Source organism: Halichoeres trimaculatus, unplaced genomic scaffold (genome assembly GCF_033239565.1).
Source record: "Halichoeres trimaculatus isolate MK-OKI-2021-1 unplaced genomic scaffold, fHalTri1.1 fHalTri1_scaffold_13, whole genome shotgun sequence".
NCBI lineage: Eukaryota > Metazoa > Chordata > Actinopteri > Labriformes > Labridae > Halichoeres > Halichoeres trimaculatus.
The window spans coordinates 25,736,772-25,752,505 of NW_027437191.1; the positions used below are offsets into that span (position 1 = coordinate 25,736,772).

Here is a 15,734-nt window from a genome sequence, read left to right on the forward strand (position 1 = left end):
AGCGGGGTGAAGACATTTCCCAATCAGAAGTTATATTCACTGACAGCTCTGAAACACTCCATGGCAATGTGTTCTGTCGAGCTCTGCCAGTTTTATGTAACGTGAAGAGCTTCCAGATCCAGATGTTGGGTTTCTCCCAAAAGCTTCATCCATGCTCCATTAGCTGTTTGATTTTGTGACTGCTGGAGATGTGAAATAGATATGTGAGTTTTAACTCAAACCACTTTAAATTACAGAGTCACGGTGATCGTTCAGTGGCTGAAGAGAAATATTATTCTTTCTTAACCAAAAGATCATCTCCTCATTCCCTTTGTGGTCCATCTGTCACTATGTGCTTGAATTATTAGTCCCAAACAAGTGGTGCTTTGCTTTAAGGTTCATAAATATTCTTTCTGAAACATAAAAACAAACTTTTTCTATAAATAATATCTTTCACAACAACACAGTTAGCTGTGTTTAGATTTATCTGGAGTATGTTTTGTTCTTATACAATATGACAACCTTTAACATTACACTGATGGATGAAACATGGAGACAACACTGCAAGAAGTCGACCCGAGCAAACAAAGAAACATTCATGCTAATATGTCAACATGTAGAAGTCTTAAGAGCTCAAAGTCAAACATAACAAAAGTATAGTCACATTAAAAATGGTGAAATATCCAAACAAAACTTTAACGGCGCCAACCTCCACCAGTGGCAACAACACAGGTTTTTATGGTCTTTCTAAATAGCTGCCCTCTTTAAACTCTGGCTGCACGTTTACTAATATGTTTTTTTTTTTAAATCCATATTGTTAGCTAGTGTGATGCTTACACATGCCACCATTTTAGCCACATTGTTAACCAGTATGATGCTAACAGACACTTAGGTTTTAGCCGCATTCTTTGCCAAACTGATGCTGACAGATGCTAACATTGTTGTGTTGAAGTGGTTCAGGCAGATCGGACACTTGGAGTCGGGGGACGTCTCCTCTGCTGCTATTGTTAACCAACATAGTGCTAACATTAAGCCAACAGCTTATACCACATTCTTTACCAATTTAATGCTGACAGGAGCTAACACTTTAGCCATCTTGTTAACTGATATAATGCTAACAGAAGCTAATATTTTTTTCCCACATTTTTTGGCTATATGATGCTAACATTTTTCCATATCGTTTACCAATAAACGCTAACAGAAGCTAACACCCCCCCCCCCCCCCCCCCCCCCCCTTCACTAATATAATTTTAATAGAAGCTAATATTTCAGCCTCCTTGTTATCCAATATGATGCTAACAGATACTAATGTTTAAGCCTTATTGTTTGTCAATATGATGCTAACAGAGGCAATTTTTTTCCACATTCTTAACCAATATGATGGGAACATTTATCCATATTGTTAACCAATATGATGTTGACAGTGTTAGCTCTCCTCACAGCCGTGGGGTCATCAGTCATCAGTTAGAACTCAGTGGACTGATCTGATCTGTGATCAGTTTGTCTTTGGGGTTGATCAGTAAAGACTAATAACCCTTGACAAAGGGTTTGGACCAATCAGTATCAAGCATCTTACACGGCTGAAATATCAGAGTTCTTTTCTGCAGAGTGTTGGACCAGCCAGCTTGTTAGAGCAGCATGGTGCTAAGAAGTTGCATTAATATGATCGGTTGACGTATGCAGTTAATCCTTTGGATTATCTGCACCCCTCTGCTGCTTTAAGATGTCTGCTTCGATGGAAAAGACTCGTCCTCATTCTTTGTTTGGCCTCAAATTCAAGTCCTCATCACCAGAGCTGGGGAGCAGCCTGTGGCGTGAGACGATGAAACTTGTTGTCACGGCAGATTCATGCAAGAAATTTCTTTTCCGACGTCAATTTATCGAGAGATGAAAACCTCTGGCTGATAATCCTGCCTTTAGATTCTGCATTTACTAACGAGCTAATGGAAAACATTTGCCAGTGATGTGCTTTTACATTTCCCAGGCAGATCTGACTGTTTCCTATAAAGCAGTGACAGTATCTTAAGGGGGTCCGTTTCATATTGATTTGGTTGGAGAAATGTCGTGAAATCGGATAATTTGTTTGGAAACATCTTAAGTTATCTCATCTTTCTGGCAGGTTTTAGGGCCTTCTATTAAGTTAGAAGTTATTTCAGCAGTAAAAGCTTGAAGACGGCATGCAGAGAAGGACAAACTGCTGCCAGTTTGGTGGTTAGCTCGAAGGCCTGGAGTGGAAGCTTTCTGTTTTAATCCGACTTTATCTGTGAGCTTCTACTGTTCCTGTTAGTGAGCCGAGCTGAGACAGTTACTGACTCAGAGTGGATCCAAGAGGACTGGGCTCACACAGCATTACACTTTAACAACGTTCAGTCCGAGAGTCTTTCTGCCAAACTCCTTTTTTTCTCCTCAAAACGTATTTTCTAGTCCAAATCTCAGAGTTCACACAGTTCAAAGCTATTTCTCCTCTCCTCCACCAGGATCAGGTCTCAGGGACCACCACCTCCACCGTCCTTAAGAACCTGGAGCCCAACACAGACTACACCGTTACCGTTGTGCCCGTTTACCCAGAGATGGAGGGAAAGTCTCAATCTGCAAACGGGAAGACGAGTGAGTTTGGATCAGTCCGTGGAGTGATTTGTTGACGAGAGACATAACCCTGGACCTCTAGAGGAGCCAGAGCTTGTTTCACTTAGCGTGTTTTTTTTATAAATGTGGAAAAAATTTATTGTCAACATGAGCTGAAAACTATCTGCAGCTCAGCGAGAGACTGTAAAATGTTTAAAGATTAGTAAAGTAAGAAAATATCATAAAATAGACTGGTCCATGCAGGTTTTATTGTTCTTGATTTCTGTTTAAAACAAAAAAAAATGTCTGAAAACACACAGCTGGAGAAAAATACATCATTATTTTCTGTGTAAGTTCTGGATGTAATTTAAGAGGCTCAAAGAGCTAAAGATATCTAGAAGCTTTCTAAACTCTGAGCGTCTGCTTCGTTCTTTCAGATCCCTTGGGTGGAGTGAAGAACCTGCAGGTGATCGACCCGACTGTCAACACCCTGACGGCCCGCTGGGATCCAGCCGTGGGAAACGTGCGCACCTACAAGGTCTTCTACTCAGCTGAGCCAGGAGGCGAGGAGCGGATGGTAGGAGCGGTTTTACTCACCTGTGATGCATCCAGACAGTATTTAGGTCATCATGGGCCAGTTGTTCAAAGAATTTGGAAATCCAGTGTCTTGCTATCCAGGATCAGGTAATCCTTCTCAATTTTATGCTAGTTGTTCAAAGCAACATTGGATGGGATCACCCTGATCTGGATACACAGCTTTCGAGATTACCAAATCTGGATTACCAGTGCTTTAAATAGGATAGTATATCATGATGTGGGCTACCAGCTCTGTGAATAACAACAGGTAGAAGAGCCAACATTAGGTCATTGTAGGTTATTTTATCATGAGAAAGAAAAACACATGAAACAACCACTTCCATTTTTAATTTCTTTTATGGCCCCTCATCTGAGCCACAACAAATGAATAACAAATATACATTAAAGATACAAAGTGGATATTTGGTAAACATCTGAAATGTTAAAAGAGAGACCGAATGTCCAATAGTTAGCAAAATAAAACAAAAATGTCTAGTGTTCTTCTTTATCTGGGAATGAGAGTCCAGCATTTTCAAGCTCTGCTTTCAGAAGGTGGATCTAAAGTTTTTCTCTGGTTTGCTGCAGTTTTTCAGTTTCTCTTTGTTTTTACTTTACTATACCGAAAGGCTTCAATGGTAGCCTAAGTTAACTTTATCTACTTTATGACTGTAACAAGTCAAGCGCAAAATACAAATAAAAGTACCGACACTAAATGACCCAAATGTTGTATATCCACCTTGGAATCCTACCCCCGGTTGGGATCAGGATAATCCTGTTTGTTGGATCTAAGTGATCCAAATTCTACTGAAAAGTTCTGAACAACGCAAACTGAAGGTTTGATCCGGGTTAAAACTAGGATTGGATTACGTGATCTAATCCAATTTGAAATCCTCCATTCCGTTTTGAACAACCCATTTTCAGGATTTAATCCAATCCGATAACCAAATTCTGATTGGACTACCTTTGAACAACTGGCCCCATACTATCAGGTGATGTTATCATGCTGATTTTAATATTTCACTGAACAGGAGGAGGTCTCAGGAGGAACCACCTCCACCGTCCTTAGGAACCTGGAGTCCAACACCGTCTACAATGTGGCCGTTGTTCCTGTGTATCCAGACGTGGAGGGAATCCGACAGGCTGAGAAGGGGAAGACAAGTAAGAGTTTTAGTCATGAATGTTGAGAGAAATCTGACTTTATTCTTCAGCCTCTCAAAGTCCAAACAGAGGCAGGAGAGGGCTTGAGTTGTGTCGCGTGCTCCAAGAGCCCCCCTTCACTGGTTTAAAGTCTCGTACAGTTCTCTCCCATTAAAGACAAAATCAGATTCATCTTTGCTTCATTAACGGAACATGTTTGTTATGGAAACACAACTTCAGGACTTAATTTTTTAACTCTGTGAAGGATCTCTGTAAACCACAGTGGCATCAGTTCAGACTCTCAAAAGGGCACATATGTTGTGTTTGAAGAATCCCCTGGCACATGCTGGCTCTATTATCTGATCATTCCTTCCTCTTTGCTCCACATGATGCCTGAGAGGCTCTCAGCGACGCCCCTCTTCAAACCCCTGCTCCACTCTGTCAGAGACTCAGACCGAGATGTAAGCAGGAGACATGGAGACAGTTAGAGGAACAAACATGTGCCCATTGTTTGCTGCGATCATCATTCTCTTATAGCCCTCATTTCATGCTGCACTCAAACTGTTTGGACTCTGATAAAGCCCCCAAACATTTCACAAGGGATGATAAACATTTTCAGATTAATTTCAAACCATCCAGGGGTAAATGTGCACTTTGGAGCGCTTCAGCAATATCTCCCCGCCGGTGCATTCGAGGACAAGTCGTAACATCTTAAGAACTGATATTTTATTACTACCATAAAACCCCCCCATTCATGTTTGTGATTTATTTATTTATTGGATCTTTGTTTTCATTTTTTATTATTTTTATTGTCACCAAACATGAGTCAAAGGCTCAGAAGAGACAGGCATGAAAATAATCAGAAACAAACTAAGACAACAGAGGTGCTTTCATCCGCGCCATGTCAGAGCTCATCTCTGTTAAATGTGTTTGTTATCCAGACGGGTAGATTTCCAGCTGTACAGGCACGAAGGGGACCAAGCTTTTTATACCTGAGGAGAGGACAGCGACTTCTGAGTTTTTACTGGAGTTGGCTCTGCTTTAAACCATCCCTCTCAGCTTGTGTTGCTTGATTGAGACAAAAGTCTGTACAAATTAAACGACCGCCTCAGTCCTTGGATAAGCGCCCTCTGTTGTGTGGTTTACCTCCACCAAACTTTCCCTAAAGCTTAGTACGCCTAACAAAGATGTCAGAGTTTTTATTGGAAGTTTGTAAAAGCACATGTTGTATCCAACAAGGCAGGACTAGCCTGGTATCACCAAACCTGGAATTAGCCTGGAGCTGCTCTCTTAAATTTAACGTTCAATGGGTGTTACCCATAGGCCAGCACCAAAACGTTTCCAGACTGAGCGGCAAGCGCTGGTGTGGAAAGATGAAGCCAACTCAGGAGGGTGCAAACTGCAGTTCATCGAGCTTCCACTTGAGGCTGGCACCAGAAGACAAATGAAACATTGTTACAGCCTCAAACTAAACATGTTCCTCCTACAAACCTGGGTTTCTTTACCCTATGAAGTGTGGTGGTGGTGGTGGTGGAGGATTCTGCAATGACTCATCTGAATTGATGATGTCAAGGCTGAGACTATGTATAATTCAGATTTTGGCTGATTTGGCTGCCAGGTGGTCACATCAGCTTTCTGGGAAAACAAACCACTAGCAACAAACCTGAAGAACAACTGTGCAGCTCTCCCAAAATCTGAATTTAAAGGTCCCATGTTATGCTCCTTTTCTGCAGTTTAATCTGGATCATTGATGTCTTCATGAAATGGTAGTTACATGTTTCGGTCCGAAAAGCCAATAAATCAAGCACAGCAGCATTGTTTCCAGGCTCTCATAGCCCCTCTGTTAAGAACGGTCTGATTTAGTGGGCGTGACCTTCATATGTAAATGAGCCACTGCTGATACCACCCCACTCTTCCATGTCACTGAGAGCGGCGCCACGAGCTCTGAGTGAGCAATGTTTCTAAACAGCAAAGCCCGTTTACTGTAACATTATAGGCTAAAACAACAGGCTAACCGTAGCTAAAGTTAGCATCCTGAAGCTAACACAGAGACAGTGGGGACACTGAGGAAAACCTCTTACATCTGCTCCACAGCACACAGCATTTAAAATACTCACATTTCCAGGGTCCCAGGTTTGTTGGCGGATGGTTGGTAATGCGCCTGGATTCAGGACCAGTCTATTCGCTAGCCCTCTGTTGTACTGTCCAGAGTTGGAAAAGCAGTCAGCCGTGAAGTGACTAGCACACACATGCACAGTTTTACTGAGTGTAGCTGGCACATTTCCTTAATAAATGAACTCTAGATACTTGGTCTTGTCTTCTTCCGAGATAGGAAGCTTGTGCATGGAACTATGTGGCTGTTTACAGCCCAAAACAAAGCAGTGATGGCTCCTCCACTTTTGGGGAGTGGATGGGGAGGGGGCCCGGGGGTATATGCTCCGGTGGACCAATTAGGTCAGACTTGCTCCTGATTGGTCAAAAAAGGGAATTGCTGACGTCGGCAAATCCCCCAAATCCAAACAGCTCGTTTAAGGTCAGGATTTTACATTCACAAGCACTACTTAGTACAGGTTTTGTCATTTAATATCACATTTTGTGGGCTGAAAAAGCCAGAGACCCACAAATTTTACTTAAAGACTTAATAAAGGGATTTTTGCATAATATGGGACCTTCAAAGTTTTTTAACTAATAAAGCTCAGCCTGTAGACATCCAGCAGGAGGACGAGTTTGGTTGCTTGTAGAATCCAAAATCTTCATTTGTATAGCTGCAGTCAGCACTGAAGTAACTTCAATATAAGATTTACCGCATACACACAGTATGCAAATCTTTACAGGGGGGCAAATCAAAAGTTAAGATTCAAAGAAGAGGCACAGATGGCATATTGGCAAGGTCCTGTCCAAGGAGGTTGGTCCGCAACCTGTAGTTACTCCCCACCCAAAATGCCTGTTAGAGGAATGCATGGATTCTATTTTGACAGATCAGACACACAGTGGGTAAAATATGATGGAGTATCTGACAGTCAACCACACATATTTTTGCGTAACCATCAATTTGTTAATGAAAACAAACCTTCTTCAGAGTTCTTATCATCAGTGAAGTATTTTAGCTCCATTTTTGTCATAAAAATGAACATTATCACCACAATTCTCATTTAAGAAATAAATACTGCCACCAACTGAGTTAAAACATGAGGCAGCTGCACTTTTTTTACATGCAGGACACAGAGTTTATCCTGTTTGAGTTGTTTTATTGTTTGTTAATTGATCATAAGTTCAACAATTCAGAGCTTTAAATCAGCTGCAGACACCTTCATAGTTAAGACTAATATCTCAGTGCTCAAACTTGCCACATACTTGGTTGTTTTTGGCTCCATGTGCATCACGATGGATGAAACTGTCTGAAGAGAGGAAGAACAGATTCATCTGCCAGAACAAAGAAAACATGAGCTTGCAATTTTGTCCTCTTCCCAGGCTAAGCTGGAGCATCATTACTGTGAAATACTATGTAGAAAAAACCCACAGGCCACCAGGGAGCTGTGGCTCATACGCTCTTTGGTGACTCAAACGAGGAGACAGTGACCATCTTCTTTCTTTGAGAAACAGAAACCATCCCTGGAAAGTGAAGGGATGATAAATGTCGTCCTCTCGGCAGCTGATGTGTGGTTGTTCTTTATTACACAACTAACACACTGCAGCGCAATCATACCTTTGGGAAATCTTCCTTTTTATTGAGAAACCAAATCCATGGTCTGCCTGGAGGACAGGAAGCCACAACAAGGCAGAAAACCACCAAGACAGTGAAGAAAACACACGTTGGTAAAGTGCTCCTAAAGAGCAGAACGAACGCCAGAAAGTGAAGACAACTTCTGCATCGCTGCAGCCTGCAGGACAAAACATACGCTGAAGATTATCTGCTGTGGTTGAGTGTAAAGAGGAAGTAAAAAATAACCATCCTCATTGGGATGTTTTCACCTTGTTACACTCCAGAAACCTAACACTGATGGAAAAATAAAAATCTACTCCCCTGTGACTGACAGCCTCACTGGTGTTCAGACATCTGTTCTGTTTTGGTGAATCCAACCTTTCTTATCTCCCCTACAGGATTTTAAAAAACAAGGATTAAGTCACTTTGTGTCTTTCAGGACCTCTGGGTGGAGTGAAGAACCTCCAGGTGACCGACCCCACCACCAACTCCCTGAGGGTCCGCTGGGAGCCGGCCGAGGGCGACGTCAGGCAGTACCAGATCATCTACGTCCCGGCTGCTGGAGGAGACGAGAGCATGGTGGGTTTATGATCCAGTTTACCCTTTCATCTGCTCAAACAACTGCCACTGTTTTACGCAAATCATATGTATGCACTTTGTTTCTGGGATTTGAGAAGAGGTTGCTGAACTGATCTGAAAATTTTGAACTGAAAACTTAGTGAGAGGAGACAACTTACAGATATCTCATCCCTATAGACAGGAAGTCTATTTCTGTTTTTTGATCTTTGGTCCTTTGTCCTCCCCAGACTCAGGTCTCAGGAATGTCGACCAACACGGTGCTGAGAGAGCTGAAACCAGACACAGAGTACAAAGTGACGCTGTTGCCCATCTACACCGACATGGAGGGAAAACGGGCGTCTGAGAACGGGAAGACGAGTGAGTTGAAAACCATGTCTTCATACAAGCTTGTTTTTATGTTTGTGAAAACAGACTCCAGATAATGCACCCATCAAGTCTTGAAACCACAAATTTGACAGCTTTGTTAGGTTTTAAGATGTGGTGAAGAAATTATGGTTTTAATACTAATGCTAACTCTAAAAACTTGGCGTGAACCAATATTTCCTGCAGTTGGGGTGAGGTTAAAGAAGAGTGACTAGTGTCTGCTGGTCTGACTCTGCTGTTACTCATGCACTGAGTGTGTGTGTGTGTGTGTGTGTTCACAGAGGCTCTCGGTGGCGTAAAGAATCTGCAGGTCATCGATCCCACCACCAGCTCTCTGAAGGTGCGCTGGGAGCCGGCAGAGGGAAACGTGCGGCAGTACCGCATCTTCTACGTTCCTGCATCTGGAGGCGCCGAGGACATGGTGAGACATCTGAATGACGTCATCTGCTTCATCACACAAGTTTTATTATAAGCACATAAACCAAAGTGCTTTACAGCTAAAATAAAATAAAATCACAAGAAAGAAAAACAAAACTATTCCATAAAACATTAAAAAATTATTAATTGATAAAATAAAAATAATAATAATAATAATAACTTTATTTATATAGCACCTTTTAAAAACACAAGTTTACAAAGTGCTTTAACATAAACATAAACGAAAGCACACACACAAAAAAAAAAATAAAAAAAATAAAAATAAATAAATAAAACCAAGCACAAAAACAAAACACACAGTTCAAGACGCACTTGTGGAGAAAGACATCATGTAAAGAGATGAGTGCAGATACAGTACTTTCAGTTGTCAGTGCAAAGCTAAATGGAAGTGTTTGCAGTCAGGATTTGAACCAGCCAGATCCAAAAGAGGCGCTGGAGGCTTCTGTAAGTCTACATGCATTGCTGAAGGAGTCTGAGGCTCAATCATAGACCAAATGATAACCAAATTATTTATTCAAATTTTATTTATTTAACAATTTTATTTTATTTTGGTTCAAAAAAACAGTTGGGTCTGAACGCTAATTTTTTAATTTTTGCTGGTGGCCCACAGTGCAGGGGGGGTTGAATTTTTTTTTAAAGGCCTTTGCACACCAATGGCCATGGGAATAAACAGCATGAAATTGCAAAAAATTTGGAGGCATCATATTCAATCTCCGCAGCTATTCCCCTCCTGAAGTTTTTATGTATTTTGTCGTAAAGAACCGGGTGCTGGGACACGAACACAATCAATGTTGAATGTTTGGTATGTTACTTGTCAACAACAAGCATTTAATTGGTCAGATGTGTACTCGTCGCGAGTGAAACTTTGGAAAAATCGACTTCGGTCCAAAAAATTTAATGCCGCAACTTTGCTTAGTGAAAGAGCGTTGCTGGTGTGAAAGCTTAAAATCAGTATGGTGCGAAATATTCTCGCAAAAAATACGCATCTGGTGTGCAAAGGGCTTTATTCTAGTTCATCTCGCATGACTTATGGGCACCCCATCGCTGTTAGAAAGAAAGCTCACAGCCTACGTCATGTCCAGTGTGGCTTCGTCAGCGAATAAGCTTCATTTCACTGTATCATGAACAGATGGGTGACGACGCCTATGGGTGAACCTCATGCAGTGCAATGTAGACCACCAGGCCATCTGTGCTTCTTATTATATATCCATCTTTTCTGATGATAACTTGTTCATGCTGCATGTTTCTCAGCTCTGCTCAGGTGTTTTTTCTTCGTGAAAAACTTGGGACAGAAATGTATCACAGCTAGAAGTCAGATTGGTTTTGATTAAAGTTCCCATCCTCTTAAAACTTGTCATGTAGCCTCATAACTTGTTTGAAATTTTTATTAGTCCGAGAAGTCATCTTTGTATAATACATATAAAACAGAGAAAGTCCTATGAACTAGTTCAAACACAATCTACAATTCTGCAGCATCGTAACCCAGGGCTGTCAAAGTCAGGGCCAGGGGCTGTGCTCTAACGGCCCCCAGCTTTCATCTTCTGTAAAAAGGACAAAACTGAACCAGGACTGGACTCACTGCAGCTTCTAACCAGCCACTTACCTGAAAACTTTTTATTTTTCAAACCACAAAATCTGCTCAATAATTCACAGATGATTTATTTAAGCATTGAATATAATCCCTTTCAAAATTAACCAACAATTTTTTTTAGTGTCTGGACTCAACCAGCTGCAAACATTTTGTTGTGTTTAGTGAAAAGGCGACAGCTCATATGGATTCAGTCATCAGAAGTGTTCAGTTGCATTATGGGAAGGATTACAGAAGGCCTCCAGCTTTCATATTATGATGTATTAATCATGCCTCTGAAATGAATCCTGTTCCAACTGATGTTTACTTTTACAATTTCTCTTGTGCACAAACCAAAGTGTATTCAGTAACATCTCACTGAACTACGTGTGTGCTGTACATAGGTTACATGTTTAAAGCTCTGTACATTCTGCAGAAAATCAAAAACTCTTACAGCAGACATCATCACATCAAAGGACACAAGACCAGATTAAAGTCAAAAATTGGTGTTTGAAAAAAGTTCAGACTGCAGGATGAGAAATATTTGAAGCGTAAATCCAGATCCTGATCCTGCCATTAAAACATTCTGACATATTTTGCCCTCATCGCCCCCTAAAGGAGAAAATTTTCCTTTATAAGAAGCAGAATTTGCTGATGTTTCCACCTGGTATCAAGAGTTAACAGATAAAGAAAGACTTTTTCTTGAGGAGCAGTCAGGGCATCGGTCTGATGTGCAGCTGAATCAGATTTCAAACGACCTCCAAGTGCAGCCTGTGTCTGATTTGCAGAAATCTAATTTCATGTTTTTATTTTCAGTCCAGACTTGCTAAAATCAATCTGGATTTAATCTGGAAATGCCAAAAAATCAGACTGGCAGTCTGAACATAGCCTCTGTCTTGTTAGTGTTTGGCAGAACATGATGCTAGATGATGATTTTCTGCTGCTAAGTGAAATAATAATCGAACCAGACTGAGTGTCATAAATGTTGAGCTTTATTATCTTTGACGTCAAAGTTTTTATAACAGATTGTGCAAGAAAATGTTGGTCTTTGCAGCCATCATTTATCGTATGCTGTTTCATATTTGCATCACAGCCATGTTCATTAATGAGTGGGTTTTTTTCTCTGTGGTCAAACAGGAGCAGGTTTCTGGAGGCACCACCAACACTGTCCTGAGGAACCTGCTGTCAGACACTCCTTACACTGTGACTGTGGTCCCTGTTTACCCTGAGGGAGAGGGTCTTCGCCAGTCTGACAAAGGAAAAACACGTGAGTCTGACCTCATTGAAAGTCTGATCAGTTTGTTTCTGATCAATGATTATAAAATACCCCCCCTTCACCCTCCCAACATCTGCTTTTACAAAACAACTCTCTCTCTGAGATTTGATAAATCTGCAGAGAGAAGGAGCTTTTCGTCCAAGAATAAAATAACCCCCGTCTTTGAAGCTCTTCCTCTGGTATAAAACTGACACACAATATCCTTCCATTAGAGCGGGACATAAATTCCACATTTGTTTTTCCAAATATGTTTTCATGTGCACTTAATTTCTCACATCCATCATGTCCTTAGAGGCTCCTGTTGGCCGTTCATTCATCATTTACACATTTTTTTGTAGATACACCATCCTGCAGAAAAGAAATGAAAGCAGGTGTAGAGAGCGCCAGAGTTAAAATGCTCCAACTTAAAGCTATGAAACAGAGCGCTGTTTGACCTTTGGGTGATTGTATGCTCTTGTTATGGTTATTCAGAGTGTCTGACAACATTTGAAAGAAAGGATCCCTGCAGACAGAGCTGCTCTTTAACCCCTTGATGCCTGTTGTTGCAAATTTGAGACATACTCTGTCAGGTCTTGATGCAGCTGAAATGACCTTTGTATCTCATTATTACCTATTGGTTCATATTCTACACATACCAAAGATCATATCAGATCCACTATGTCACAATGTGTTGGTCAGGGCATGAACTTCTCATGTCTATTTTTTATGTGTAAAATAACTTAGCTATAATTATTGTGCGTACTATACTAGGGATGGGTACCTTTCATATTTGAAACAATACTGTACCGATGCCCAGTACCTGGCAATCAGTACTGGTACTCAACGGTACCAATTTTTGGTACTTTTTTATGTTTATGTGGTAAAAAATATCAATTTGTTTGATAATAAAGTATAGTTTTTTTCAATTTAACATATTTATTCTTTAATGCATAACCTTGCAATGCTGTCCATCACAGTCACAAGGATGCATTTAGGTACCTAAACATGGTACCATTTGATTTTACCTGAATATGTACTCTGTACTTTTGATAGATTTCGGTCGATACCTATAAAGGTATCTAATTCGGTACCCATCCCTATACTATACTCAAATTTACAACCTCCACTAAATTCAACAAATGTAAGAATGCAAAAACATATAAAAAATGTATTATTATATTTTTTAATTAATCCAGGGAGTAAGGGGTTAAAGGGGAAGATGATTTTTTAACCCTATAACAACTGTTACATCACTCATTGGAAAGGGAAAGCGATTGCCCGTCGAAAAACATCAACATGTCCAGTCAGTGGTTTCCTGTCCTGAACTAGAAATTCGTAGGTTGGGCCTTGCCAAAGTAAAAAAGTTGAACAGAAGCTTCTCAGTTGAGCCAAAAGCCCAAATCCTTGATCAGAGGGAGAAAGAAAGGAGACAGCAAACAAGTGCTTGGTTCAGTCCTCCGACTCTCTCAACTTTAACCAGGTTAACAGGGTATATATACAGTGTGACAAACAAGATTGCATGATTGTGACCTTGAAGATAGCCTCTGAGATCATCAGCTGTAAGTAGTGCAGACTATATGGTGGTGTGGAATTACATATTCATGAACCTTGAGACAAGAAACCCCTCCTCACATTGGGTCTATTCTAAGCACATCTACATAATTTCATTATACCATCCTTGATTGGTTTCTGTGGTCACAGAAATACTGAACTGGATGGAACTCATTATATTTTTAAAACACCAAAGTTGAATAGGAGCTCAAACAGATGGACAGTCAGAGGCAGTGGCTGATTATCAGCCACAACTAAAACTTGTAAGTTAAAACCACAGTTTTTACTCCACAGTCAGAAAATCTTTCCTTTACATAAAAGTCTAACTCTTTAGCCATCAGTTTCATAGTACTGCTTCACACTTTCAGTAAAAGTTCCAAAACCTAAAAGCTGTCATGGAAAAAACTGTGGATGAAAAAAGTATTCTGACCAGGCTCTTATACCCCAAACATTGTGCTGTATATCCTGCAACTTTTTGCATTTGTCGAACATTAAGATCCCAAAATGTTTTGCTAGTAAGGCAAAGACTGAAATTCTTGAATCACTGTTAGGTACAGTTAAAGGGAGACACTCAAAACAGGGTCAGCAACTTTTAAATCAGTGTTCCTCACATGTTTTTTGGCCTATGTTGGAGATAATATTCCATGGCTGATTTCTCTTAAGCAATATGTGAAATCAGCTCCTCCAAGGTGAGAGGAAGGTTTAAGGTGATGGTTTGATTGGTGGTAGTCTTCATTCCTTCACTGAGAAAAGATTAAGTCATCTTTTTTTGTCCTTAGGTAACCTCATTATGACTCTCCTGAACTGAGCTTACCCCCTGTTACTCAGCTTTATTTTTGTGCAAACACTGACATCAGAGAGATCTTTCTCAGACGCAGTATCTCTCAGGTGAATGCTACGATCGAATGGAAAAACAACTGTAATCCTTTGAACAAGCCAAAACTCCTAAATCACAAACATCCGTAACCCCCCTCAGGATGAGTCAATGGAACAAAAGAGAGGCTGAAGAGTTTTTCCAGCGATTAATATCAGAGAAACGTTAAATTACTGTTTGCAACCGAAGAGTCTGGATGGAGAAACGTTCACTCTATCCTCGATGGCTGCTTCTAGCTGTGCGGTTTGACCTCCTGTTGTGAGTGCTGGTTTTCTGTAGGCCCAGACGGCATGCCCTGCTCCGTCAGCAGAAATGTATCCCCCGTTTTTTTAATCGGAGAGCTGTGAGTGAGACATGACTGTGGGCCAACAGACGACTCTCAAGGGCACACATCAGAAAATCACAAGAAAGAGTCCGAGATGTTGGATGTCAACACCAAAATGGCCAAAGTTTCAAATTGTTGGGCAAAAAAGTCACACAGGCTTACACAAGATGGACATTTGCTCATTTTGTGACATCACAGATTGGTGAATCTTCTTAAATGAGCCTCATGAGCATAATTTTTTGCCTATTTTTCATATTGTCCATTTCAAAACCCTTCATTTGAGATTTGGGTCGGAACAGTCAGTAGTATTTCTTGTTTTAAATCAAGAGGCATAGCTTTTTGGCATGGCAACAGCAGTGGAGGCTTCTGAAGTGCTTAGGTCTGCTATTTTAGAACTGATCTAAATAGTCATGACTTATTCATGATCTGAGACTCAGAAAATTGCACACTGCTTCTTGTTCAAAAAGTCGTAGAAGAATAACACAAGACGGACATCTTTGCAACTTGTGACATCACAGATTGATGAATCTTGATCAAAAAATACCTGATAAATGTTCTTAGGTGCCAGATTTTTTTCGTCCCTTTCAAATATTTCTGGGTCAAAATCTGGGTCCAAAAAACTAAGTTTCTAATAGTTGTCATTTAACTTTGAGAAACATTGCTTTATGGCATTGCAACATAGGAGGAGGCTTCCAAAGTGCTGGTGAATGTCCATTCAGCACACAGTGATTTAGAAATTAAACATTTTTGATTAGAGACTTCCCTGGGTTTGTTTTGTCCCCTTCCAAACTTACTGGATCAGATTCAAGATCCCAAACAGTC

General features: G+C 40.6%; 1 protein-coding gene across 2 annotated transcripts in view; it reads left to right on the top strand.

Moving 5' to 3' along the window:
* The window catches only part of col12a1b (collagen, type XII, alpha 1b), a 150,022-nt gene that overhangs the window by 82,809 nt on the left and 51,479 nt on the right, over positions 1 to 15,734 (top strand). For both annotated transcript variants that reach the window (XM_074684633.1, XM_074684632.1), the window contains 7 exons: positions 2,457 to 2,586; positions 2,982 to 3,121; positions 4,149 to 4,278; positions 8,400 to 8,539; positions 8,767 to 8,896; positions 9,184 to 9,323; positions 12,045 to 12,174. In XM_074684633.1, the coding sequence (XP_074540734.1) occupies positions 2,457 to 2,586; positions 2,982 to 3,121; positions 4,149 to 4,278; positions 8,400 to 8,539; positions 8,767 to 8,896; positions 9,184 to 9,323; positions 12,045 to 12,174 (940 nt within the window). The remainder of the gene's footprint in view (positions 1 to 2,456; positions 2,587 to 2,981; positions 3,122 to 4,148; positions 4,279 to 8,399; positions 8,540 to 8,766; positions 8,897 to 9,183; positions 9,324 to 12,044; positions 12,175 to 15,734) is intronic.